The sequence below is a fragment of the Chinchilla lanigera genome, unplaced genomic scaffold, assembly GCF_000276665.1.
Source record: "Chinchilla lanigera isolate Chin_1 unplaced genomic scaffold, ChiLan1.0 scaffold00085, whole genome shotgun sequence".
NCBI classification, from domain to species: Eukaryota; Metazoa; Chordata; class Mammalia; order Rodentia; family Chinchillidae; genus Chinchilla; species Chinchilla lanigera.
In genome coordinates this window covers 1,679,224-1,704,068 of record NW_004955486.1, presented here as the reverse complement: position 1 = coordinate 1,704,068, position 24,845 = coordinate 1,679,224, and the positions used below count along the sequence as shown (strand labels likewise).

At 44.4% G+C, this 24,845-nt stretch overlaps 1 protein-coding gene across 6 annotated transcripts in view; it reads left to right on the top strand.

The window, feature by feature from the left end:
- Vps13d (vacuolar protein sorting 13 homolog D (S. cerevisiae)) overlaps window positions 1-24,845 on the top strand; it is a 256,478-nt gene that overhangs the window by 68,039 nt on the left and 163,594 nt on the right. For all 6 annotated transcript variants that reach the window (XM_005403951.2, XM_005403955.2, XM_005403954.2 and 3 more), the window contains exons 26-37: window positions 1,145-1,367; window positions 3,308-3,518; window positions 5,313-5,484; window positions 5,672-5,784; window positions 7,862-8,074; window positions 11,720-11,982; window positions 13,189-13,322; window positions 15,646-15,801; window positions 17,179-17,389; window positions 17,795-17,869; window positions 20,989-21,195; window positions 22,640-22,729. In XM_005403951.2, coding sequence (XP_005404008.1) covers window positions 1,145-1,367; window positions 3,308-3,518; window positions 5,313-5,484; window positions 5,672-5,784; window positions 7,862-8,074; window positions 11,720-11,982; window positions 13,189-13,322; window positions 15,646-15,801; window positions 17,179-17,389; window positions 17,795-17,869; window positions 20,989-21,195; window positions 22,640-22,729 — 2,068 coding nt within the window. The remainder of the gene's footprint in view (window positions 1-1,144; window positions 1,368-3,307; window positions 3,519-5,312; window positions 5,485-5,671; window positions 5,785-7,861; window positions 8,075-11,719; window positions 11,983-13,188; window positions 13,323-15,645; window positions 15,802-17,178; window positions 17,390-17,794; window positions 17,870-20,988; window positions 21,196-22,639; window positions 22,730-24,845) is intronic.

Genomic DNA, 24,845 nt, shown 5'->3' with positions numbered 1-24,845 from the left:
ACATTCTTCAGAGTTTAAATGAATTAAACAAGAGGGAAGGTTTTAATGTTGACGTACTAAATAATAGTGTTTTCCTAGTAATCTGCCTTGCCAAAAAAAAAAATTGTAGGAAGTAAGAAATGGTTTCTTTAGCGTTACTTGTAATTACTACTCAAGGTAACTGTGAGACAGAGCAGTAAACACCGCAAGTAGCCCCAGAGGCAGACTCCCTCTTCCTGTCCTCCCAGTCTGCAGGGACAGTGGCTGGGCAGGAGCAGGTCAGTGTTGCAGAAGCCACCAGAGAGGGAGCTCTGAGGCTGGCGTGAGGAACGCAGGGAAGTTGTAGAGCCAACTTCTATCTCATTCTGTGCAATAGATTTTTTTCCCTGTTAGCAGTGAACTAAAACCACTAAGTATATAAGAAAAGAGTATAGCCTTTTCAGTAGAATCACAGTACCTATTTGTATTAGCCTTTCTTAATTTATAGCCAAAGGCAATGGGAATGGCTGACCTTTTTTGTATTCCATTTAGTGGGTGGTGGTACTTGAGACAGGGTCTCGCTATGCAGTTCAGGCTGGTCTTGAACTCACTGTGTAGCCCAAGCTGGCCTTGAACTTGAAAGCGATCTTTCTGAATCAGCTTCCTGAGTACTGACGAGGATTGCAGGCATTGTACCACCATGCTTGGCTGTTTTATTTTTATTTCCATAGTTACTTACAGAAATGTAAACCTGCGTGGGGAGACTTGTAGAAAGTCTAGACACACTGCCATGGCCCAATCCCACTGGCCTCATATTGGCATTATGTATGTTTCCTTGTAGCAATCAGCTCCCCTCGCCTGAAAGCAACACTATATCATGTAGCTGACAGATTTGCTTTTGTTGAACTTGACCACCTGAAGCATTTCGCCTCATGGCATTTGCTGTTGAGCCAAAAGGTGGTGTCTTCCTGTAACACTGGTGCAGTTCTCAATACTGAGGCTTCCTACGGTGGGAAGTGCCATGACCCTATTACTGTCTTCTTTATGGGACTTGGGAGGCTGAGAGAAGCGCAAGAATTACAGTCTTTGAGGAGGCTAGAGATTGGGACAGGACTTGCAGAATGGTAATGATACTGTCACCTCCACCTTTCATTTCCGCATTTAAGTTTTATTCTCTTCCTTCCAGGAGTCTGTGCCTTCGGCCTCCCCACCGGTTACTCCCAAACACACTGTGAGGAAAACGACAAGCACGGAAGACCCCAAGGGACCGCATTCCCAGGGGCTGTTCATGATGCCCCCTGCTGAAAAGGGCCTGGGCGGCCTGAAGAGCGAGTTTGTGCCTAGTGCCTCCACCAGGCAGCGAGGGCAGCAAGCCGTGCCGCCTGTCAGCCACAGTTCCAGTAGTCCAGGTAACGGAGGAGCAAGTCATATACACACAGGCGCGCGTGTGCATGCACACACACACACACTCACAGGAGAAAATTGCTGCATAATGAGGATGGAGAAATTCACTTTCCAGGAGCCCGAGAGGGATTGTGCTCCTTCAGAGGCCAACAGGGACTTAGCATTCCTTTAACAATGATTAGGTTTCGATGTTGCTGTAGAAGTCTTAAGACTCCGAATATAAGAATTAGTCACTCTGAAGAAGGGCCCAGTTATGCCTCTCTAGTTTTCCGTCGTGGATTGAGGATGTGTTAGGCAAGTGAGGCACTGCCTTGAAGGAGTTAGGAGGCGTAGTGTGACGAGCCACAAAGATTAATCCAGCGTGACTGGATTTGGCGAGGCTCTGAGTGCCTTTCGTGAGACAGATGCAGGAAAGAACGAACTCCCCGTAGTACACTGTAGTCCGGAGGTGACAGCAACATGGTTTATGGCTCTGTTGTCTAATGAGATCATGTTTTGTTTTTTTTTTTTTTTTTTTTTGAGAGAAGGTCTTGCTAAGTAGCCCAGGCTGGCCTCAAACTCATAGTAATCCTCCTGTCTCAGCTTCCCAAGTGCTGGGATTGCAGGTGTGTGCCACCGTGCCTGGCTCACTCTGTTTTTTTAATAATTTTTTATTGAAGTATAGAATATACAGAAAAGTATATGGCTTGATTAGTTTTCATACATTTTACATATTCTTGTAAGTGGTATCCAGAGAAAGAAAGAACATTACTAGTATGGCAAAGGACTGAAAATTTCTTTCTTCTTTTCTTTTAATGTAACATTAAAGTGAAAAGAGAAGGTTAGAGATTTTGGAGTTGCTGTTGCTGCCCCCTCTGTAGTTCTTTAATTGGTGATACGTTGCCTTGGATGAGTGCAGTGTTTTTCACACTGCTCCTGCATGTTCTTGGGTGCGGTGACAGGACCCTAGGAGAGCTCCGAAGCCCACTTTAGTCCTTCTCTTTACCCCTTATAGCAGATTAGTTCCACTTTGATCTGTTTCTTATATGTATCAGGGTAGTGAACCAAGCAAGAACTACATTTATTATATTCCAACTAAATACCAGGTGTTACAGTATTTCATTCCCCAGGATACTAACATGCTGTTGTGTGCGCTTCCTACCGTGATTATATTTGTAGACTAGTGAGAAAGACATGAAATAGATATATAAATATTGTGGGTGATCGTGAGTTTCATGGGGGAAACAAAGAACACAGAGGATTCAATTCAGATTGAGATGAGAAGGTCGTTGCCAGTGGTGAGGCTGTCCAGGAAGCAAAGAGCTCGGACTGTGGGGAGAATTCGATGCCTGAGGTTTTGTGAGCAAGGGTGAGAGTGGCTTGAGGCGAGGCTGGGAAGCTGGGCTTATGCGTGGTCTTGCATCCGGGGGAATTTTACTGCAAGAATTTTGGATTAAAAAAATAGCCATTGACTTGTGTAAAGGGAAGGAATGGGCTGCTGCTTTTGTTAAGGGTCACTCGGGTGTTCTGTGAGGCCAGAGTGGAGTCACGCAGGTGCCTTGGAGGACAGTTGCTGGTGGCCGCTTGGGCTTGAGGAGTGGGAGTGGAAATGGTTAGACTAGTATTTGACAGTTCTGCTGCTGGGAAAGGTACGAAGCTTTGGTGCGTGTTGTCTGCAGCGAGGGGTTGCCACGAGATCATAACCTCTGCAGCCTCAGTGTGTCAGGACGGGCATGAGGTCGGCAGGGCGCGTGGCAGTGTGTGTCTGTGCCGTGGGAGGTGGCAGGGTGTGTTGAGCACGCAGAGCTCGGCGCGGGGAGGTCTTCCGTAACGGAGAGCAGGGGAGCAGGCAGTTCTGAACATTTTCCAGAGACACAGTCACCTTACTTTGACTGTGTAGTTCCGTTCATTGCCTCCCTTTGGAGTCTCTTTTCTTCACTCTCTCTCTTTCCTTGGGTCCTCGTAGAAGACCACGTTTGCCTGCTGGACTGCATTGTCGTGGACCTGCAGGACATGGACATCTTCGCTGCAGAGCGACACCCACGAGAGTACTCAAAAGCTTCGGAGGACAGCAGTGGAGATCTGATCTTCCCCTCCTACTGTGTGCGACAGACGGGAGGAAGCCTCTTAACTGAACCTTGTAGGCTGAAATTGCAGGTGGAAAGAAATTTGGACAAGTGAGTACTTTATCTGAATACCTGAGTACGGCACCTTAGAAATCAGTGCTACTACAGTAAGTCAGGAAGAGCGTAGTTACTTATTTCTTCACCTGTTTACCTTATAGTGATTGAACCCTCCTGTGTGCTTGGCATGAAGGCTTCCAGGATGGAGGAGAAGACTGCTCTCAAGGAGCTTAGAGTTCGTTGAGGGACATAGGGTGGTAACTAGTGATTCTGATTTAGTGTTTGATTCAGTGTTACAAACTTAGTTAGAAGACTGTATAACAGTGCCTTGCAAACAAAACAGGGACATGAATTTAGCGTGGCTTTCAGTGGTCATTTCAGAGTATTCTGAAAGAGGTGGACGTTTGGATTATGTGTCCCAAATGTACTAGATGCTCGACCTGGTCGACCTGCCCGACAGCTCCTTTTCATTCACACAGCTGTTCAGTGGCAGTTTGCCCTTCCCGTTCCCATAAGCAGTCTGAGAGAGCTGGCATGTAAAGGGCAACTGCTGCTGAACAGTTATGGGAAAGAAATGGAATAGTCGAGCAGCTGTAAAGACAAGGAACTCACCCTAAGTTACTCTTGTGGATGGCGGCGGCTCACAGAACACTTACTTTATAGTTGAGAGAGTGGCTCCAGTGGTTCTGAATCTGCCTGGGAAATGTCTTGAAAGTGAACATCCTGGACGCTATCTGAGACCAGCAAATGCGACCCTTAGGGCCGTTGCTCAGGTGTGCATTTAACGAGGTCCTCTAGGGGGGCCTCAGCTTGTAGCATTATCATATACACACAAGGGTGTGCACAGGGACCCTGCACAGGGACCAGAACTGCTGAGTGCATTGTGTGACATCTTTCAGTGTAAGGCACTGATTTTGAAGAAATCAGCCACATTTGACATTCTTAACTCCGGGGAAAGACGAGGTGTGGCTGTGTGACAGTGAAGGATTTCCCTTTGTGGCACTTTGGAAAGCAGCCTTGTTACTTGCACAGAGAGTGGTTTTGATCTCTCTCTAACCGCTCCCTTCCCAGTTCCTGGGTCTGCGCAGTCATTCCGTGTCACTTGTTAGTTTCTTGCCGGATGAATGTACAATTTAGCCCTTCTCACTGGGCTGTTTGTGTTTCACTCTTACTTGTTATTCAAGGGCTCCCTGGCTGGTGTTCAGTTATGGTTGGCATGGGCTATATTTGGTTTTACGGGCTTAACAGTCTTAAGAGGAGCTTCATTATTTAGAAATTGAACACTCTGTTTTCTTTTCAAGTAATGCTTTAAAAAATGTGCTTTGCCACTCTGCTTATCTAAACTTACCCACTCCCATCAGCGTGTATGTGCAGATAATCGTACTCCGTTAGCACAGCTCGAAGGTGAACTGAGCACAAGGTGTGTGTCAGCTTCTCACCCCACAGACATAACCTCTCCCAGTCTTCCTTTGTTAATTGCATCATTGGTCTTTAAAACTTTATTGTATATAGATTTGTCTCTGTAGACAAAGTAAAAAAAAAATTGTTTTGTTTTGTGGTTGAACCCAGCAGGGCCTTATGCATGCTAGACGGGCACAAGCTACATGCCCAGCCCATTTAGCTCATTTGAGGATTTTCTACGTGTGTATTTGGGAGAAAAGGCTTTTTTAATGCAATTGAAGATTGAGAGTCATATACCACCTTGCCTCTTTTTGGAGATCCATGGAATTGTTGTCATTAGAAGTTAAAAATTTGCTTGGTTGATAGTGCAAGTGAGAACATTTTAGCCCTTATGTCATTGTTAAGCTAGTGACTCACTTCTAAATGTGACCTTTTACTTTTTCATAGAGAAATAAGTCACAGTGTTCCAGATATATCTATCCACGGCAATCTCTCTTCTGTCCACTGTTCCTTGGATCTGTGCAAATATAAGCTGATCCGAGGCTTGCTGGAGAATAACCTTGGAGAACCCATAGAGGAATTCATGCGGCCTTATGATTTACAGGATCCAAGAATTCATGTGAGTGAGACCTCCTGTTCTTCAGCAACTTTCATAGTCTTAGCTGGTGGTTGTCCTGTGTGCATCATCCTCACGTTTACCTGTGCAGAGAAGGCAGAAGCACAGGCAAATTAGATTTCTTGACCTGTGAGTCTGTTTTTCGGTTGGCATCATCAACCCTAGCTTGATCACTGCTTTCCTCTTGCAGACTGTTCTGAGTGGAGAGGTGTACACTTGCATGTGCTTCCTCATTGACATGGTCAATGTAAGCCTGGAGCTTAAAGACCCAAAAGGAAAAGAAGGTGCTGGATCCCTTGCCAGGTATGGTTTTAATGTTATTTCAGTCCTAGTAACAGTAACATAGACACTGCTCTTATGTGCATTAGTATAGAGTAGAGCATGCAGGGTGGTGGTCCACAGCAGAATGAGGTCTGCGAGTGCTTTTTGGTTTGTCTGCAGTGTGCTTTTTGTTCCTTTTTTACAGTGCTCCTGAGCTAAGCGTACTCTCACCACTAAGCTTTGCCCCCAGACCCTAGAGTGCTTTTAAAAAAAGTTTAAATTTGAGGCCCTGTCAGCCACAATAGTTTAGGTTATGCTTTAATGCCCCAAATATCAGTGATTTAAACTGAAGATGTTTTTCTCCCTCAAGCTGGGCAGCCACTGTGGGCCCAGGGCTGCTCTGCATGTTTAGTCTGGGTGACAGAATATGGTGATTTTTGTTGTTCTGTTTTGTCTGTTATTGCTGCTTGTTTTGAGAGAGGGTCCCCCTGTGTTGCCTGGGCTGAGCTCAAACTCGCTGGGCTCAAGTGGTCTTCCCATCTCCACCTCCCACCGTCAGGTCCAGCTGGCAGGGTGTTTTAATGTGCCAGAGAGAAAGAGAAGCATGGAATGTTCTGCAGTGGCCATTCAACGCTCTGGCTCACCTTGTGGAGCTAGATCCTGGTCCCTCCAGCATGAAGGACTTGGGGAGGGCCATGCCACATGTGTCTGCATAGTTCTGGGGGAGGCAGCATGGATGAGGGTCTCATTGGTGAATATTTTGAATATTGGGGGATTTCACACCAAAATAATAAATAACTCCAGCTTCCTTTGAAAAGGTGGAAGCTTTGGCAGTGCTAGGTCTCAGTCCTTCCTTGGAAGCATCTGGAAGCTGAGTGGCACCTGCTCCTTTTAGATGACGGGTCCTATACTTAGTCTCTGGCTTGGCCAGTGTGGATGTGTACATTTGGATTACTGGGGTAGAACTCTATGGAGTGTATTACTTTCACACTTGAGAGGGACTTTTTTTTTTTTCTTAAATCTTGTAACATCCCTATAAGATGCCTATTTTCCAGGTAGAATTTCCAACTAGCATAAGATTATATGGCCGGAAAAGTGGTTCCATAGCTGAAAACAAGACATCGAGACTAGAGATGTCCTTGCTGAAGCTCACAGTCTTCTAGTTTGTGTTTGTTGAAAATCTGCTGGAACCTGTCACACGCCTGATGTGTGTGCTGTAATGAATCTAGAGTCCTACTGATTTTTTGTGAGCCAGAAGTTTTTCTGATACATGGCTGTGCCTTCGTTTTTCTCAATACGGAACAGTTCTGTATGGATTGTCACAATGATACTGAATAATTATAAATTTCTCACTGGAACTTTCTTCTCTTACTAAAATACTGATTTCAAATGCATTTCCTGTTGGAGGATCGATTGAATTATTTCCCTATGTGAAGAACATCATGCATTTTGGACATTCCCAGCAAGCTCTAATTTTTTTTTTTTTTTTTTGGTTTTTTTGGTTTTTCTCCGGTACTGGGAACCGAACTCACGATGTTGCGCTTGCCAGGCAGGCGCTTTGCCGCTGAGCTAAATCCCCAGCCCCAAGCTCTAATGATTTTACAGAAAAATCTGGGCAAAGTCTGGCAAGGGAATCCTCCAGGCAGGCAAGAAGGTGACAGATGAAGGCCTAAAGCAGCGATGGCGAACCTTTTAGAGCTTTCAGTGATACAAACAGCCCGCTATGGCACATCTGCCTTTCATTTGCCGCCACTGGTCTAAAGGGACGTTTGACATCTCTTGGGGGATTATTGTAAATTCGTAACCTTCTTAGATTTACGATCGGAAAGTAGAGTGAAAGTGAATTAAGAATATAATATATTTACGATACTGTTATTCCTCAGGAAGGTCCTGTAAACAAAATCATCTCTTTGGAATTGGAAAAATAAGATACAAGACATAAGGCTACTAAATCCATTTTGAGCGATCTGTTAACAAAATCAATCCAGGATCTCAGAATAAAAGTTCCTCACCTTCGTACAACTTAGTTATATTGATGATTTTGCTCTTGTTGTCCCGAACTTACATAATTTTGTCAAGCAGAATTATGCTTAACGTTTTCTTTGCTTTCTCCCTTTAGATTTGACTTCAAGAAATGTAAACTGCTCTACGAAAGTTTTTCCAATCAAACCAAGTCCATTAACTTGGTTTCTCATTCCATGATGGCTTTTGACACCCGCTACGCTGGGCAGAAGACCAGCCCTGGCCTGACCAATGTATTCAGCTGTATATTTCAGCCTTCCAAGAATAGCAGCACCACCCAAGGGTCCATTCAGATTGAACTTCATTTCAGGTAGTAGAGCCAGACCTACCTCTCCCTCTTCATGGAGACATTTATTTTCATGGCCAGAGGGCCAAGTCTGCATTGGCTTTGGAACATGTAAGGATCAAGGAGTCACTAAAAAGGGAGACAGTGGCTTATTATTAGCACAGGGCATTGTCTACTGACAGGTTTTTCCTGCACACTTGCAGTTTCATTATTGGCCAGAAGGTGTCTCTATTGCCTTGAAAGAAAGTACAGCGTTAAACCAAGTGGTTAAACTCAACCTTCCTGTAAGCTTTAATTTGTAAAGTGACTTGGGGAAGGAAGAAATGATGCTGGTTTGAGGGAGAATAGAAAAATAACCTTCTGGTTTGTAGTGAAAGGAAAGTGGTTTTGACTTGCACACATGCTCGTCTGTTCAGGTCTCACTGACACTTGTACATGTCCAGAGTCTTTACTTTTTTGGATTAGATTATGTTTTCCTCTTTGGTATTACAGGAGGCAGCACTGCGTGTGGAAAGAGTGTATTCTTTGGGAATCACAGACCTTGGTTCTAAACCTTTATTCTTTCTTGCTGTGTGTCCTAGAGCAAGTTGTTTAACCTTTTTGAAACTCATTTTTGTCTTTTATAAAACAGAAAAAGAAGAGAAAGGAAAGACTGTGTCCACCTAATTGGGTGGAGCTAAGAAAAAGACAAAATAATTTTGGTATATTGCTTGGCACAGAGGTAGCTCGTTATTTTATGACATACTGTTGCGAGGTTTTATGCATAAGTGAGCACAGCCCTAAACACTGGAGCGTTCGGTCTGACCTGAAGAAGCCCTTCAGTGAAAATCTGGGAGACCTTTGGAGCCGGTGCCGGTTTCATCCTATAGTTCTTCATATCCTCAGCTATGTTTCAGATATAAGCTACTAAGTAGAAAGGATGGGGGAAACTTCATATTTAAACAAAGAAAGAAAAAAGAATTATCGAGATTATTGTTTTTGTATTCCTGGCATTCCAGTGTGCTGTTCAGAATTCTTCAGTTTAGTTTTTTTTTTTTTAGGGGGGGATCATGATCTCCCCAAATGCCTTTAGGAAGCCTACCAGACAGTCAAACTTTTGTAAGAACATGTATCTGAAAGTTCAGCAGTAGGAATTCCGACTATATCTCGTTGGGTCCTTCCATGAGCTAGGTGCTTTACCTACTGTCACGTGAGTCCTCACGCGAACTCTGCAGAGTAGGTGACTTCCTTCCCCTTTTACAGATGCAGAGATAGATACCTGGAGGGGTTTGAGTCATTCAGGCCAGTCGCACAGCTAGGAAGACCAGTAGTCAGAGCCCAGAGCTGGGCCCCTAACTTCAAAGCGCATGAGCTCTTCCTGCCCACCAGCTCTCTAGTCATTGGCTGAGTGCGGCCGGATGAAAAGGTTGTATTCTGCGGCTCTTTTGTTTGAAGTTGCTTGTCGGAACAGGGGGCTTGCATGTATCCGGTCCATCTGTACAGACAATTTATTTTTTGGGTTTGCTTTATTAGTATTATTATTAGTGATAACGGCCTTCTTTTTCGTGATGTTTATCACTGAGCTGTAATCCCTGTCCTTCTAGTTTTCATTTTCTTTTTTTAAAATTTCTTACCAAGTTGCCTAGGTTGGCCTTAAAGTCAAGATGCTCTTGCTTTAGCCTCCCAAGTAGCTGGGATTACAAGCATGCACCATCCACTGTGCCTAACTCCTTGCTTTATTGTTACTGATCTGACTTCCTAAACTATCAGTGAGTTGTCCCACACATTGTGATTTACATTGCAGGGAAACTTGCAGTGTTACTCCGTTCATATAGGAAAGTTGTACAGTTTCTTAGAGTCAAACAATAACATCTTACCTTAGCTGTTGGTGACAGAAATACTATTGTTAGTAAGAGAAGCAAACTGTTCCCTTGATCGAACTTTTGAATGCTTTCTGTGTCCTGAGAAGAATTACTCTTCTGTTGGGATTTTGCGTGTCAAATATAAATCACTTCACAGTGTTTAAAGGCTTGAAATATTTTCCAGCAAAGCGATCGGACATACTGTGACTTTTCAGTTAGTGCAGAGTTCTGACAAATTCTGTTTGGAATGGGGTGGAAAAATTTTACTGAGGGCAGGATTTTTTCTGTGTTACAGAGTGTTTCTGTGACAGTTGCTGTGTTTGTAGGAATGACACACATACCATGGTGCCCTTTTACTGGAAGCAGTGAGCCAGGTTTAGAAGAAACGAATGACTGGAGAAACCAGCCTTAGAAATATCCCCAATCAGCTTTTCCCAACTAGGGCAAGGAATAGTCATGCAGTAGCTAGAGCCTACAGTCTTGCTTTTGACCCTTTAGAACTAGGTTCAACCCAGAAAAACCTAAAGAAGTGTCCGTAGCCCTAATGAAGAGGTCCTGCCTACTGGTATACTAACAGGGCCTGGGTAAAAGCCATAGTTTTAGGCCAGCCCGAGAGTCTTCGGGCTCTCACCTAAATATGAAATTTGGAACAATCGGGACTCCCTGGCTCCTGCCACTGCCCCAAATGCACGGGCTCTAGGATGCTGGAGGAAAACCCACAGTAAATGTCATCTTACTTGTTCTCCTCAGGCTAAACGATCAGGGCTCTCAGGTCAGTTTCAGCTAGAGAACCCACCCAGCACGAGTGTGTTGACTGGGTGTTTCTGAAGGTGTCCTCTTAGACTCCAAAGAAAGAGTGCCTCATTCATGTCAGTACTGCCCGTGGGGAAGGAAGCTGATTATCAGACACCTGCTGTGTGTCAGGTGCTTTTTCTTTCAGTGTCAATGTCCTTCATTTTTAAATGAGGGACCAGGCCGGGAGAAGGGAGGGGACCTAGCTGGGATAGCACAGTTTGTAAGCAGCAGTATTTAAATCTGGGTCTCTGACTTCAGAGCCTGTGCTTTCCTGCTGTACTGGACTTTCTCCGCCTCAGCACTCCATGTTGAGTGTTCCTTATCTGAAATGTGTAGAAGACCGTGGGTTTTTTGTGTTTTTTTGTCAGATTTTGGAGCGTTTTGCATAGCCTTTGCCAGTTAAGCGTCCCTAATCCCAAATTCCAAAACACAAAATGCTCTCAGTTTCCAGTTTTGGAGCATTTCAGATATTTGGCCTAGGGATGCTCACCCTGTGTTGGCATTTGGGCTCTGTGAACTCCTTGCTGTGGGAGCTGACCTGTGTGTTGTAGGATGGTTAGCGTCCCTGGCCTTTACCCGCCCGATGCCAGGAGCAGCCCCACAATTATGATGATCGAGAACATTTCCAGACGCTGCAAAGTAGCTGTTAGAAAATCAGACCCGTTGAGACCTCTGGGCGTGATATACTGCTTTCTGAAGGCCTATTTCATCTTATTTAAAAAAATCAGAAATGATATACGGCATATATCATTAAACCAGTGTTGAGCACTTAAACTTCCAGCTTAAAAAATATTGGAATAGAAGCTGTGTGTGCTGGTGTGGGTGTGTAGCCCCAGCTACTTGGGAGGGAGGCTGAGGCAGGAGGGTTGTTTGTGTCCAGGAGTTTAAGGCCACCGTTCGAAACACTGTCTCAAAACAAAAACAAAAACAAAAACACTGGAATACCACCTGCCCAAACTGAATAATACACGTGCAGCTTATTAAAATGCCATGTTTCCTTTTCTGACTTCATTTTTTTCTTTTTTCCTTGTAGATCTACAAAGGATTCCTCCTGTTTCACAGTAGTTCTCAACAATCTCCGTGTGTTTCTCATATTTGACTGGCTGCTGTTGGTCCATGATTTTCTCCACACGCCCAGTGATATTAAGAAACAAATTGTGACCCCTTCTCGCCACCGTAACTCCAGCAGCGAATCTGCTGTCGTCCCCAAAACCGTCAAGAGTGGAGTAGTTACCAAGCGGTCTTCCCTTCCCGTGTCCAACGAAAGGCACGTAGAGGTCAAGGTCAACGTGACAGGTGACTATCTGGGGCTGTGCCTCACTGTTAGTGTGGACGTCGCCCGTGTCTGTCTCCCAGGGTGCTTCTTGTGTGGTGTCTCATTTTCAGGTGTCAGCCCTTACCTATTGGCGTCTTTCATAGTCAAGGAGCATCAAGGTTCTTGACCTCCATTTCCAGGTGTGAGCTGCCAGGTTCACTAGTAGCCGAGGGGTCTCTGGTCCCTGTCCTCTGCCCACGCAGTACCTGTGCCCAGGCAGAGGGCCTGCCTGGACAGCAGTCTTGTCGCTCACCAGAAATCTGGCTTCGATTTTCTGTTTGACCTTAGGGGCCCAATAGATGTGTCTTTCCGAGGGTAGGCAAATTTGGTATGTGAAAGTCTCGGTTTTGAAGATAAGTGGCCGGATTGTTACTTGTCTTACAAACATAGCGTTTTCCTTTACGGACGGATGTATTGTGTTTCGTATGACTGGTGCGCTGTCGTGCAGCCGAGTGTGTTCATGCGTTTACTGTCGGGTGTGTGACGTCTGCTGCCCACTTCTCAGTGGTTTTCATGATGCTGCCTAACCGCATTTTAAATGGCTTCAGTTACAAAAGCTTGTCCTGTACAGTTTTTAATGCAAATGCAGTCTGCAGCAGAGTATTTCTGCCATATGCAAATTAGGCACTGATTTAAAAAATCTGGACATAAATTGGCCTGCATTCTTCATAGACAACTTGAACACTAGTAGGTGTTTTTTTTTTTTTTTTTTCCGGTACTGGGAATCGAACTCACGACCTTGCACTTGCCGGGCAGGTACTGTGCCACTGAGCTAAATTCCCAGCCCCACTAGTAGATGTTGTTATAGTATGTTCTGCTGCCTAACAGCGTTATTATCTGAGTGTACTTCCTGGGATCTAAAATCAGGCCATCGCTTGGAGAGAGGATGCTTTTCTGAACTTCTCAGTATCTGATGGGCTTTCCAGGATGACAGGCTGCAGTTTCTCTGGAGCTTACATAAACATGTTGAAGAGAGAAGCTGCGTCCTGGTCTTCTCTGCTGGTGCAGCGCTCTGCGCAGTACCTGGCCAGGTACAGAGTTGGTCTGGGATGGCAATGGAGACTGAACAGTGACAGACATCCTGGAGGGCCGAGGCCCAGGTCAGGGTGCTCACCTCGTGGAGGTGTGCTGCCTGCCTCGCCACCAGCTTCTGGCTTTGCCTTGACTTACGATGCTGTCCTTTCCAGGCACGGAGTTTGTGGTTGTCGAGGATGTGTCCTGCTTTGACACCAATGCCATTATTCTGAAAGGCACCACGGTGCTCACCTACAAGCCCCGCTTTGTCGATCGCCCGTTTTCGGGAAGTCTGTTTGGCATTGAGGTAAGAAGTCCGTGTGTCCATCACAGCACTCATTTTGGGCTCAAGACAAACGCATCTGGAAAAGAATTTGCCTCTTACTCTCTCATTAGGGGAAATAATTCATGGGATTGGAAGACCGTTGCCCTTCTCTCTTCACTTTTACCTCAAGTCTGCACCGTTTTTTCCCTTGTGATGCACTCTCAGTGTTAGGCTGTAGGCACGTGGAGGGGCTTTTTCTCTTACCCCCCCGCCCCAGGAAGTTCAAGGAGTCCTCCAGTGCCGTTCCCCTGGCAGGCGCCTTGTTGAGTCCTCTAGTTCTTCAACTCTAGTCCTTGGCAACTCTGCTCGGGGAAGCGTTGGTCTTCATCTTCTCAGCATCCCCCTCTCGCCACATCGAGTGCGGTTCTGTGAAGAGCCGGGGCTTTGGCTTCCTGGAGACCTGTGGAGAGGCAGAGCTCGGGATTTTATATATTGCTGTCCAGGAGGACCTCATCTGCAGGAGGGCAGCTCCGGAGAGGCGTGTGTGACCTAAAGAACCACATCTCCAGCCAGGAGGATAATTTGCACCGGCTTGGCCTTGGCAGCCTGAAAATTGCATTTTGCAATATTACGTAAAAATCCCCCTGCCTTCTTTTAAGCCACGGGCAGTAGAGACAGCAAGGGAAACGTGGCAGATTGTTGCCTTTATCAGATGTTCTTAATTCACTGATCTCAGCTAAAGTTCCTCTTGATACAGTGTTAGAATAGTCATGGTTCTTTTCCCCTTCGGATTGAACTTTCTGTGCTCTGTTTTTTCCAGTGCTGTCAGGGGTTGAATGAATAAAGCTCATTTTCACTGTCAGCAGTGTACAGTACATTTTTGGGAGTCGGATACAGCTTACTGAGGCTTAATGTAGAGATCTCACTTTCTTGACCACCTGTTACTGTAAGGTAAAGAAAGCTCGGTTTGAGAACAAGGAGGTACCTGCTGGTGTGATGTGAGTTGATCGTGAGATTGCAATTCATTTGCTTTCCAGGCCACCACAATACCAGCTTTGAATAGAAAACTTTGGTGATTGATTAATGAACTGTCAGGTACAATTGGGTTTTGTTTAGCAGCAGCCCCTGAAGTAGAAGGGAAAATGAAACTTCTCTGCTTCAAAGTCATAGAAAAACTACCCGGCAAAATATTTGAGATGCCTAGAAACTCCTCTTGGTCTCATTCTTGAGACAGAACAATCGAATCTGAATCCTGCTGCCATCCTGCTAAGTCCCTGGGGATGAATTTACAAAGTATAGTGAGTGAGTTTGAATATGGCGAAGAACCGTGGTGTCATGCTGTTTTTGGTAGCACTATTAAATGCCCCTCAGTGACCTGGTGGGGGCCTGGGGTCCCCAAAAACTCTTGCCTTCTTTGTTTTGTGCTCTTCTTGAGCGTACAAAATAATTTGGTCCTAGAATGGGAACCCATGCTCCCTTCCGTCTCCCATAAACATTTATTTATTTTTTAGTAACATTTCATTATTGAACATTTCAAATATGTACAGATTAATGAACTCCTGTATACCTATCACATAGCTTCAATAGTTAATGTATTGTTAATTTTGTAATTCTGAGGGGAGAGAAGAATCACCTATCACCCTCATTTTATAATTCTGTTCACATTTTGGTGTTTCTTTCCTTAAAAGAAAGTTATAATGCGACATTATATTGATTGGGCTGTATTTTCATATAATCTGTGTTGTAACAACTTATGTGCTGGGTGATCATTTAAAAATGAGTCCAGAGCCTGGTGGGGTGGCCCACGCCCATAATCCCAGCACTCGGGAGGCTGAGGCAGGAGGATCGTTGCAAGTTTGAGACCAGCCTCAGCTATAAAGTGAGCTCAAGGCCAGCCTGAACTGCATAGCGAGACCCTGTCTCAAAAAGACAAAAAAAAAAAAAAAAAAAAAAAAGACAAAAAAAAAAAAAAAAAAAGACAAAAAAAACCCCCAAAAAACAAAAAACTGCAGAATGTTCCATTTAAATTTGATATAACCTTTGTTGCTCCTAATTTTTTAATAATAAAAATGGTTTACTGAGATTTTCTGTATCTTTCATTATTTCCCTAGGCTGGTTCCTAGAAATAAGATTAGTTTGTAAAAGGGTGTGCGATCTTTCAGCCCTTGGGGTGGATTGGGAAACCCCTTTCCTCTTGCTCTTGGCAGTGGGTGAGAGCCGCCTCACTGTTTTTGGTCTTTGTTTCAGCGTTGGTGGGGTTGTGACAGCACAGGGCTGATTGCTCTGGAAATGTCCCCTCTGTGCAGATGGCTAGGGCCGTCCTAGTCCCACAGTAACCCTCTCCGTGTTGCCTTTCATTTTCTAGGTGTTTTCGTGCCGACTGGGGAACGAGCACGATACCGCTCTTTCAATTGTTGACCCAGTGCAAATTCAGGTGGAGCTGGTGGGGAATTCTTCTTACCAGAACAGCTCCGGATTAATGGATGCATTCAATAGTGAAGATTTTCCTCCTGTCCTAGAGGTAATGATGAAAAACCTCTAACACCTCAGTACACCTTCACATGCCGTCCTCTGCAGGTGCCTGCTTATTCAGAGCCGAAAGCATCTTAGTGACTTCGGCAGCTCACAGATTAACTCTGATGTCATCTCTGTCATGGATGATCTTGCAGTCTTGGGGAAGATAAAAGACCTTTTCATTGTCTGGTATCATCTTAAAGTTCTGTACAAGTGCACAGGAGGCCGAGGCACACAGCAGGGATCCTAATCAGGGCAGAGCGCAGATCAGGCTCATCAGGAGGAAGGGCAGGGTGGAGAGCAGAGGGAGCGCGTGCCATCAGGATGGAGCAGAAGAAGATCTGCCCGGGGCAGGGAGCTGTGCAGGGCGGTGAGGAAGAAGAAGGGAAAGCCAGGTGCGTGGGGCTCAGGAGGTAGGCGCTGTATTTATTTATCTATTTTGGTAGGAAGGGTATAGTTACTCAGTCCATTTGGATCATAGGAGATGGAAGAAGAAAGACCATGTTGGTCTTTGGTCTTAGTGGCACCTCACAGAAGGATAAAAAAATAGGCGAACGAAGAAAGCCCCGTGTCCCCAGTCATCGGTGCCATCATCAAGGGGCACCCTTTACGGTGGTCTGGCATTGGGGGTCTATGCTGCCATCTCCTTTGGTAGCTATATCGCTACTCTCGGAGGAAGACTGGACCTTGGGAGATACTATTGCCAAAGGGCACTTATGTAAGCCTGCTCCTGAGTGAAGAAGAGATAAATTTTGTTGGTTAGTTAGTTCCAGAGATTTAAAAAAATTAAATAGGCCCATGCAAAATGGATTAGCAGAAGGTTGTAATAGTTTGTCCTTCTCCTCCTGAGCCCTCCTCTGGTTGTGATGTAATGTTTAATACATGTGTATAAAATCCATGCTGCTGAAGTATTAATTGCTGTAATAATTATTCTAGCTAAGTGTGCATGTATGTATTATTTATTTCTTGTTATTCCTGTGTAGCTTGTATTTTTTTATATTTGGCGTACTTTGTGGCCATTTGATCTTATTGCTGAGACATCTTACCTCATGGTTATTAGTGCTTAGTTCAAGCTCTTTGCAGTCATTCATTCATTCATTCATTCATGTATTTATTTGTGAGACAGGGTCTCACTGTGCAGGTCAGGCTGGGCTTGAACTCACTGTGTAGCCCAGCCTGACCTCAAACTCACGGTGATCCTGCAGCCTCAGCCTCCCAAGTGCTGGGGTGATAGGCATGCACCACCATGCCTAGCTCTTTGCAGTCCTTTAAATGAGAAGTAGTGTCTGTTGGACTTTTAGAACATAGTAGAAATTACATCTGTAAGAGGTGTGGATGCAAAACCGAAGACATTAAAAATTTGCTACCTTTTAAATTTTGTTAGATTCAGTTACAAACCCTGGATATCAGACTCTCCTATAATGATGTTCAGCTGTTTCTTGCCATTGCCAAATCCATCCCAGAGCAAGCTAATGCTGCAGTGCCAGACTCAGCGGCCTTGGAAACAGACTTCGTTAGCAGTCACCTTCCAGGTGCATCCCGCGTTGGAGAGGAAAGCGGAGAAGGGACAAGACATACCTTAGATCCTGTCTTGGGTAGGTGTTTAACTGCATACCCACGCAGTCCTCTGAGTAACCCTTCCTCTTTTTAACTTTCACAGTTTTCTTTTGCACAATTAAATTGTTCAGAGTCTAATTATTTGTTATTAAATATAATTGAGAATCCTAAGTATGACTGATTTTTATTCAAAACAAAACACCCTGCACCAGCTGCTGTAGTTTACACTGCAACTGCTGTTTTACCCCCTACAATTCACTTCCACAGTTCTATGGCTAATGCTTATGTCTGGTTTTAAATGTTTTCCTTAATCAGGGTACGCTTGATAGAAGTCTACAGTAGGGGACCATTTTTGCCTACAGAAATGAATGTTTTAATCACTATTTCTGAATTTCTTTTCTCTTAAGTTGGACAATGGGCTAATTTACGCGTTTACCTCCTAGAGTTGCAGTTGGCCAGACTGCAGGAGCTGGGCTTCGGCATGGATGACTGTCGCAGAGCCCTTTTGGTGTGTCAAGGTAATTTGAGTGAAGTTCCACGATCTGCCGTTCTTGACAGTATGCTTCCTTCCTGTTTCCTCCTCCACTCCCACAAGTTGACTTGGAGAGCTGGTGTATATTTAGAAGATCCTTCGTGTGTCTTCTGGGGGCTGAACAGATTTTCACTGGGTGAAAGGTGGGCTCTGGAGTTGATTGCCTGGGTCAGATTCTTCCTTTGCTTCTTACTAGCTACTTATTAGTAACTCTGGGCAAGCCAGTGGCTTAGCTGTTCTGTCCCAGTGCGTCTTCACCTGTGACTTGAGGAAAAGGGCCTGGCTTGCCGGGGTGCTCTGTAAATACTACCCGTTGTTACCGATGCTGGTGGTGGTAATCTGGTGGCTCCCACAATCATGACCATTCATTGAACTCTCTAGGGTTTCCTTTGGAGTTTCATAGCCTTTGGAAGTAGCAGTTATTACCCCTACTTGGGGTGGGGAAACTTAAACTCGCCTGTGGGCACCCAATTAGTGCGGGCCTAAGACAGACTTAAAGCCAGATCCGCCCAATTCTAAAACCCGGGTTTTTCCACTACATCACACTGTACTACCTTCTGGGATCCGATTTCTCTTAAGAAAGAGTAATGCAGCCTAGAGAGTTCAATGAATAATTTTATTGCTGGGTTCATTGGGGCACACCTGTAATCCCAGCTCCTCAGGAGGCAGAGGCAGGAATTTGAGGCCAGCCTGGGTAACTTAGTGGACCCTGTCTCAAAATAAACAGTGCTCGGGAAGTAGCTCGGAGGTGGAGTGCCCCTGTGTTCAATCATGAAATGAACAAAACCTTTGTATCTATTTATTATTTTTTTATTTGAAAGAGAAAAAAAACGAAAAAAATGATACAGAGTTTCAAAACAAGATGATAGAAAATTAACAGTGGTTATTATATTGCGTATTATCTTCAAAGTAGTTGCTTGGATTACCAGATATAGGCATTGAACCAACAATATATGCACTGTTTCTTTCAGTGAACTAATAGAAATTGGTAGTACAATTATCTTGGCTATCTATATATAATTTTTTAAAAAGATTTTTCCCTTCTTTCTTTTTTCTTTTCATCCATCCCAGTTGTTCTTTCCTTTTGAGCAGTTTCTTTACCTTTCACAGTATGTATTACACCTTTTGGATCTTATTTACTCTTGCAGTTTCTTACACTAGGGAAACAATATGATATTGATACATGCGAGTCTGACTTACTTCATTTGTGAGTATGTCTCTAGTTGCATCCATTTACCTATAAAAGCTTCAAGTTTATCTTTCTTTATAGCTGAGTAGTACTACATTGTATAAAAATACCACATCTTTTTTATCCATTTCTTGGTTGATGGACATTTGGTTTGTTTCCCAGATTTAGCTATTACAAATTGTGGTGTTATAAACATGGGTGCATTTATATTGCTGTGGTATGATGTTTTCAGTTCTTCTGGAAAAATACCCAGAAGGGAGAACAAAACCTTTTAAATAACATTGTATAGAGTTGTAATTTTATTATGATGTACTTAATATTACATAAGCATCATGTTCCCATGGCATTAAAATTATTTGCAGATACCTTTTTTTACATTGGTTCTACAGATATAATTTATTTAACCATTCACTTGTGTTTTTTATTTTTCCAGGATTCAGTTTTAAATACTACCTTGGTTGAGAGACACGGTATTGTAAATGTTAGACCTAAAGGTGGAGGCATATTTTTCAAGCTTTTCGTTTGAACTGACAGATTCTTTTCTAAAAGGATCATATGGATGACACTCTGACCAATTACATGTGAAATGCTGGTCTTGTAACATAATGCTTTGCATCAATTCCATCAGGAGAAAATGAAGATGTAGTCATTTTCTTATATTCCTTAGTTTGCTCTTAAACCGGTCATCATTACTTTTTAGTTTCTAGTTAACTGTATACTCCTTAGTGCTTATTCTTCCTGTGCTTTTTACTCTATCTTTAGCAATTCAAACACATTTTTAAAAATTCTTTTTTTATTTTTTTGTTTTTTGAGGTAGGATCTCACTATGTATACCAGCCTAACCTTGCACTTACAACAATTGGCTTGCCTCAGCCTCCTGAGACATTGTTTTAAAGTTCTGAGAGCCTTTTAGTTTATTAACTAAAACTACTTACTTGGTTCCATCAGTAGTAAAGAGAAATAAGATTTTCTTGAACACGAACACTCCAGTACTGCCACAGATCTGATGAATAAGCCAGCTACTAAGTAACAACAACTGTGTATTAAAGAGCCAATATATTAAGTCCCCAACTTCAGAACATTCAGGTTGTGAACTTTCACATGTGTACTGTAGAAGACTTACTGTTGGTTTATGAACAAATCCAACTTGTGAACAATTTACCCGGAACGAAGCTTGGTTGTAAGTGGGGGACTTACAATATTATATGCTGGCTTGGCTCTGAGAACTTACTTATTTCCTCTTCATAGCAGTCCTCTAAGTGCTACAGGGTAGGGGCGGATCAGGTGACTCGCCCAGGAACCCACCGTTCTCCAGAGCCCAGGCCCTTAGCTGCTGTCCCTGTCTCTTGCCCTGGCTCCTGGGGATGGACGAACGTGGGCTGCACTGCTCTTCTCGTGCTCTCTTTTCTCGGGTGGAGGTAAGGGGGTGGCAGCAGCCTGGTGGTATTCAGGCAGCTGTTGTTTAACAGTTCTGTATTACACTCACGCAATTCTTTTATTGCTCTCTGTCCCCCAGGAGAAAACATTTGAGGACATTTCACAAAGTAGCACAGCAGTGTATGTAAAACTACATAGCAAAGATGAGTAAGTCCTTAAGGACCAAGTGGCGTCTAGAATCTCAAGCTCTGCTTCAGTAGATGCCAGGAGGAGGATGGCCTCCCGGAGGCACTGGGGGCAGATCGTGAGAGGTCTGGTAGACTTGAGTGGAAGGTATGCTGCAAAGAGGGCCTCGTTCTCTTTGCTCAGGTGCAGAATTCCTCTTAGGGCGCTAGAAGCCGCCCCCACATCTACGAATACTTGCAGATCAAGGCTTGGGCTGTCCAGTCGGTCCCTCTGAAACTTTGTCTCTTTCCTCTGTCAGTACCCAGAGTAGCTGTGGAAACTGGTGAAATCACTCCCTTTTAATTTCTTTGAAGGCCAGTTGAAGAAGGCAGCAAGTTGGTTGTTCAAGAACGCGGAGCCGTTGAAGTCTCTTTCCGTGGCCGCTGGCAGCCGAGAGAGCCCGGGGGCTGTGCCGGCCCCGAGGGTCTCGGGGGTGGAGATCAAAGCTGAGAGCGTGTGCATCTGCTTCATTGACGACTGCATGGACTGCGACGTGCCTCTCGCTGAGCTCACCTTCTCCCGTGAGTGCTGAGCCGACTCTGGGCGCATCTTGCGTGGTTTCAGTGATTTCTGCAGTATTTAGACCTTTTAAAAAGTGTTACTCTTCTGCTTAGTAATGTGAGTGACAGTGGTTTTACATAAGTTTTTCATTTGTATATTTCACAGAAATTTGTATTTATTTGCCATATGTGGCCTTCAAGTTTAGGATTAATAGAAATTGTCATTGATAAAATTTCCATTACACTAACAGCTCTAGCTAAATAATTCCTGATCTCCCTATTTTGTGTGTTCTTTTATGTATAAGAATAGTGGAGTGAATACCATTACTAGAGGCACTTCAAAGACAAATGGTTTTTGTTTTTGTTTTTGTTTTTCTCCGGTACTGGGAACTGAACTCACGACCTTGCGCTTGCCAGGCAGGCGCTTTGCTGCTGAGCTAAATCCCCAGCCCCACTTCAAAGACAAATTAAAGAGCCGAGTGTGGTACATGCCTGCAAGTCCAGCTGCTTGGGAGGCCAAGACAGGAGAAACAGATGTGAGGCCAGCCCACACAATCAGCAAGACCCTACCTCAAAATAAAAAGAGCTGGGGTGCCCTGGTTTAAGTCCTCAGCATAGGCCCCCCGCTCCCTCAGTAGAAGGATAAACTGAGAAAATGTTGCGTCTACCTTGGTTCTTGCTTAAAAAATAGACCAGAATCTCATAAGAAAGCTCACCTTGGTGTCTCCTCCGGAGGGCACAGAGAGATGACACGTGTTCATATGTGAGCTTTAGTGGTAGAATGGGGACCAGAGCAGGGCGCTGTGTTCTTCGGGGCTTCCTTGAAGCAGGTAATATGAGGCTGCTGGGGAGAGTAGATAAAAGCCGCTGGGTTTGCTTTGCATTTCCCATTGTTTTTGTCTTGCGGGTCTCTTCTCCTTTGAGAGAATTTGGTTCTGGGGCTTTAATCCGGCCCTTTGCATGTCATAGATGTTGCCCTTTTCCTTGTGCTGTCAGGCCTTGCTAGGGCAATTTATTAAAAGCCTTTTCTCTGGAGAATAAGTAGATTCTTATTTTGCTATGGTAGTCTTAAATTTTTGAGCTAACATCAGGACATGCTTGCCCTGTCATTCTGCCCTCTTTTCACATATCCAGGTAGAGATATCTTTTATGTTCCCGAAGGCCTTGGATGCCCTGTCCCTGAGCTTGGACTGCGGGGAAGCAGCTGAGACCCTTCTACTGGGTACACCATTGGTGGGGGCATTGCCAAAAAGCATAGTGACCAAGATGCATAATACTTTAATGTAGTCTTTTTAAAAAATCCAAATTGATGGGAACTACATAATAAACAGTGTCGCGGTTTTGTGTGCTGTCCTGCAAGGTCACGGGTGTTGGCTGTGACCGCTTCTCTGCTGTGATTTGTCTGCACAGCCCACTTGCGGTTGCTCCTGCTCTGCTGCCACTGTAGGATTTGCTCTCTTTGCAGGTCTGAATTTTCTTCAGCACGTAAGAACCAGCCCTGAAGGCTACGCCCACTTCACCCTGTCTGGAGATTATTACAACCGTGCTCTGTCAGGTTAGTGTAAAGCACATGGTATAGTGGGTTTTAAAAATTAAATTTAAATGTTTGCCTGGGCCCATTGCTGCATACATTTTACATAAGGGACAGGGTAAAGGTGGGGTGGGACGGGAAGATTAAACGCAAGTGAGAGCATAAACACAGAAGATCCAGATCTTCTGTTTTTCTAAAATTGTATTTTATATGTTGCAACTGAATTATTAAAAATAAGCTTTCATAGTTAATTCAGTTCTTTTTTGATCCTGAAATTTGGCTGATTCTTGATTGATATCGTTCAGTAGTAAAGGATCATTTGTTTGGTCCTTGTTTTGCTGTTTGATAGTAGCTAAATTTCATGGGAGGTTTCTTTTCATACGCATTTTAAACTTTTTGTTGTTGTTGTTATTTTGTTATTTTGTTGTTGTTTTATTTTGCTATGTAGTTCAGGCTGGCCTTGAACTCACTATGTAGCCCAGGCTGGCCTCGAACTCACGGCAGTCCTTGTGCCTCAGCCTCCTGAGTGCTGGGATGATGGGTGTGCCGCCATGCCCAGCAGCATTTTAAACTTTAAGTCTCTACTTTGCACTGGGCCTCTGTGTCCCATTGGAAGCCTGCTGAGTCTGGAAAAATGTGTATTCTGCCCTACTGACACCCTAAGGCAAGATGCAATTGGTCTGATCAGGCTGGATTTCTGGAGACAGGAAACCTGGGTGATGATACCGCAGGCCTTTCAGGTTTCTCTCCTTCCTTTGGAAAGACCAAAGTAAGGGCCTTGTAATGACGTACTCTGCATTCCTATAATAAAGTATCTGAGGTAGACTACTTTGTAAAGAAAAGAGGTTTATTTAACATGGAGTTTTGAGGGCTGAAGTTCAGACAGGCCGTCCTTTTGACGTGGCCTGGGGTGAGGGGCTGATGGCATCTGGAGTCCTGGCAGGAGTGCCTGTGAGAGCGGGAGCTCACCCTGCAGTCGGGAAGCTGAAGAACATCTCTGGTCAGGTTCTCAGAACCATGGAGACCCAGGAGCATTGTGTGGGACCTGTGCTAGTCTCCTCTGGGGTGTCCCATGAGGACTTCATGTTAGCCTCCTCCTCTCGAAGGTCCCACCCACTCCCACATTGCCAGACTGGGACCTACCTTCCAACACGTGAAATCTCGGGGAGAACCATATTCAAACGATTGCAGACTTAGAACAGGTTGAAGTTTGGAAGGCAGCATTTACGAGGGCCAGGCGGTTGATCTGTAGACTCTGTGCCTGTGGGAGAGGTTAAACAACTTTGTCGCCATCAGCATTCCTGGTAGGTGTGGACAGAGCGTCGTAGTGCCGTGCAGCGCGGGCTGAAACCCGTGCGGCGATTCCTCCCTTTGATTTCAGGGGAAAGCTGGGCCTCCTTGCTGCTGCTGACTGTTCAAGGGTACACATCACATTTAATTTTACGTCGCTAACATGTTCCCTTTGTTCTGGATTCACGTAAAGGCAGCGGCTCTTATTTTCTCGTTGTTTACATTTAACTTTAGAACAATGGCTCAGGTCTTCTACTGGAAAGAAACTTACCGGGCATGTGGTGTTTATTTTTCTGGGAATCATTTATTTTCCCAGTTAACTTACTTCTACAGTTCTATGATCAGTTCAGCTCACTAAGTACAGAATGGTGTAAGGAGACTGATACACCTACTTCGTGTGAGTGGACTGGATTTGAACTATAACTGATTGAATGAGTGTCCTTAAAAATTAGTTAAAAGTTTAAAAAAAAGTCATTAGTATATGTTTGCAGGACGTGGTACAATGCGCAGCATATCTCTTCATGTCCAGCCCCTCCCCTTCAAAATCTCTTAACAGTCAAAATCTGTGAAGAGCTAACTGGCTTTGAAAAATAGACTCTTTTAAGTCACAGAGGCCCTACCACTGAGCAGCCTAACACTGACTTACATCCCCAGCCCTTTATTTTACTTATTTTTTAATTAAAGTACTGGAGGGCCGGGGATATATATAGCTCAGGGGCATAGTGCCTGCCTGGCAAACACAAGGTCCTGAGTTCAATTCCCAGTACAACAACAACAAAAATAAAGAACTGGAGATTGAATGCAGGACCTTTGCACTAGACTGCATTCTTGGTTCTTTTTAATCTTTCTA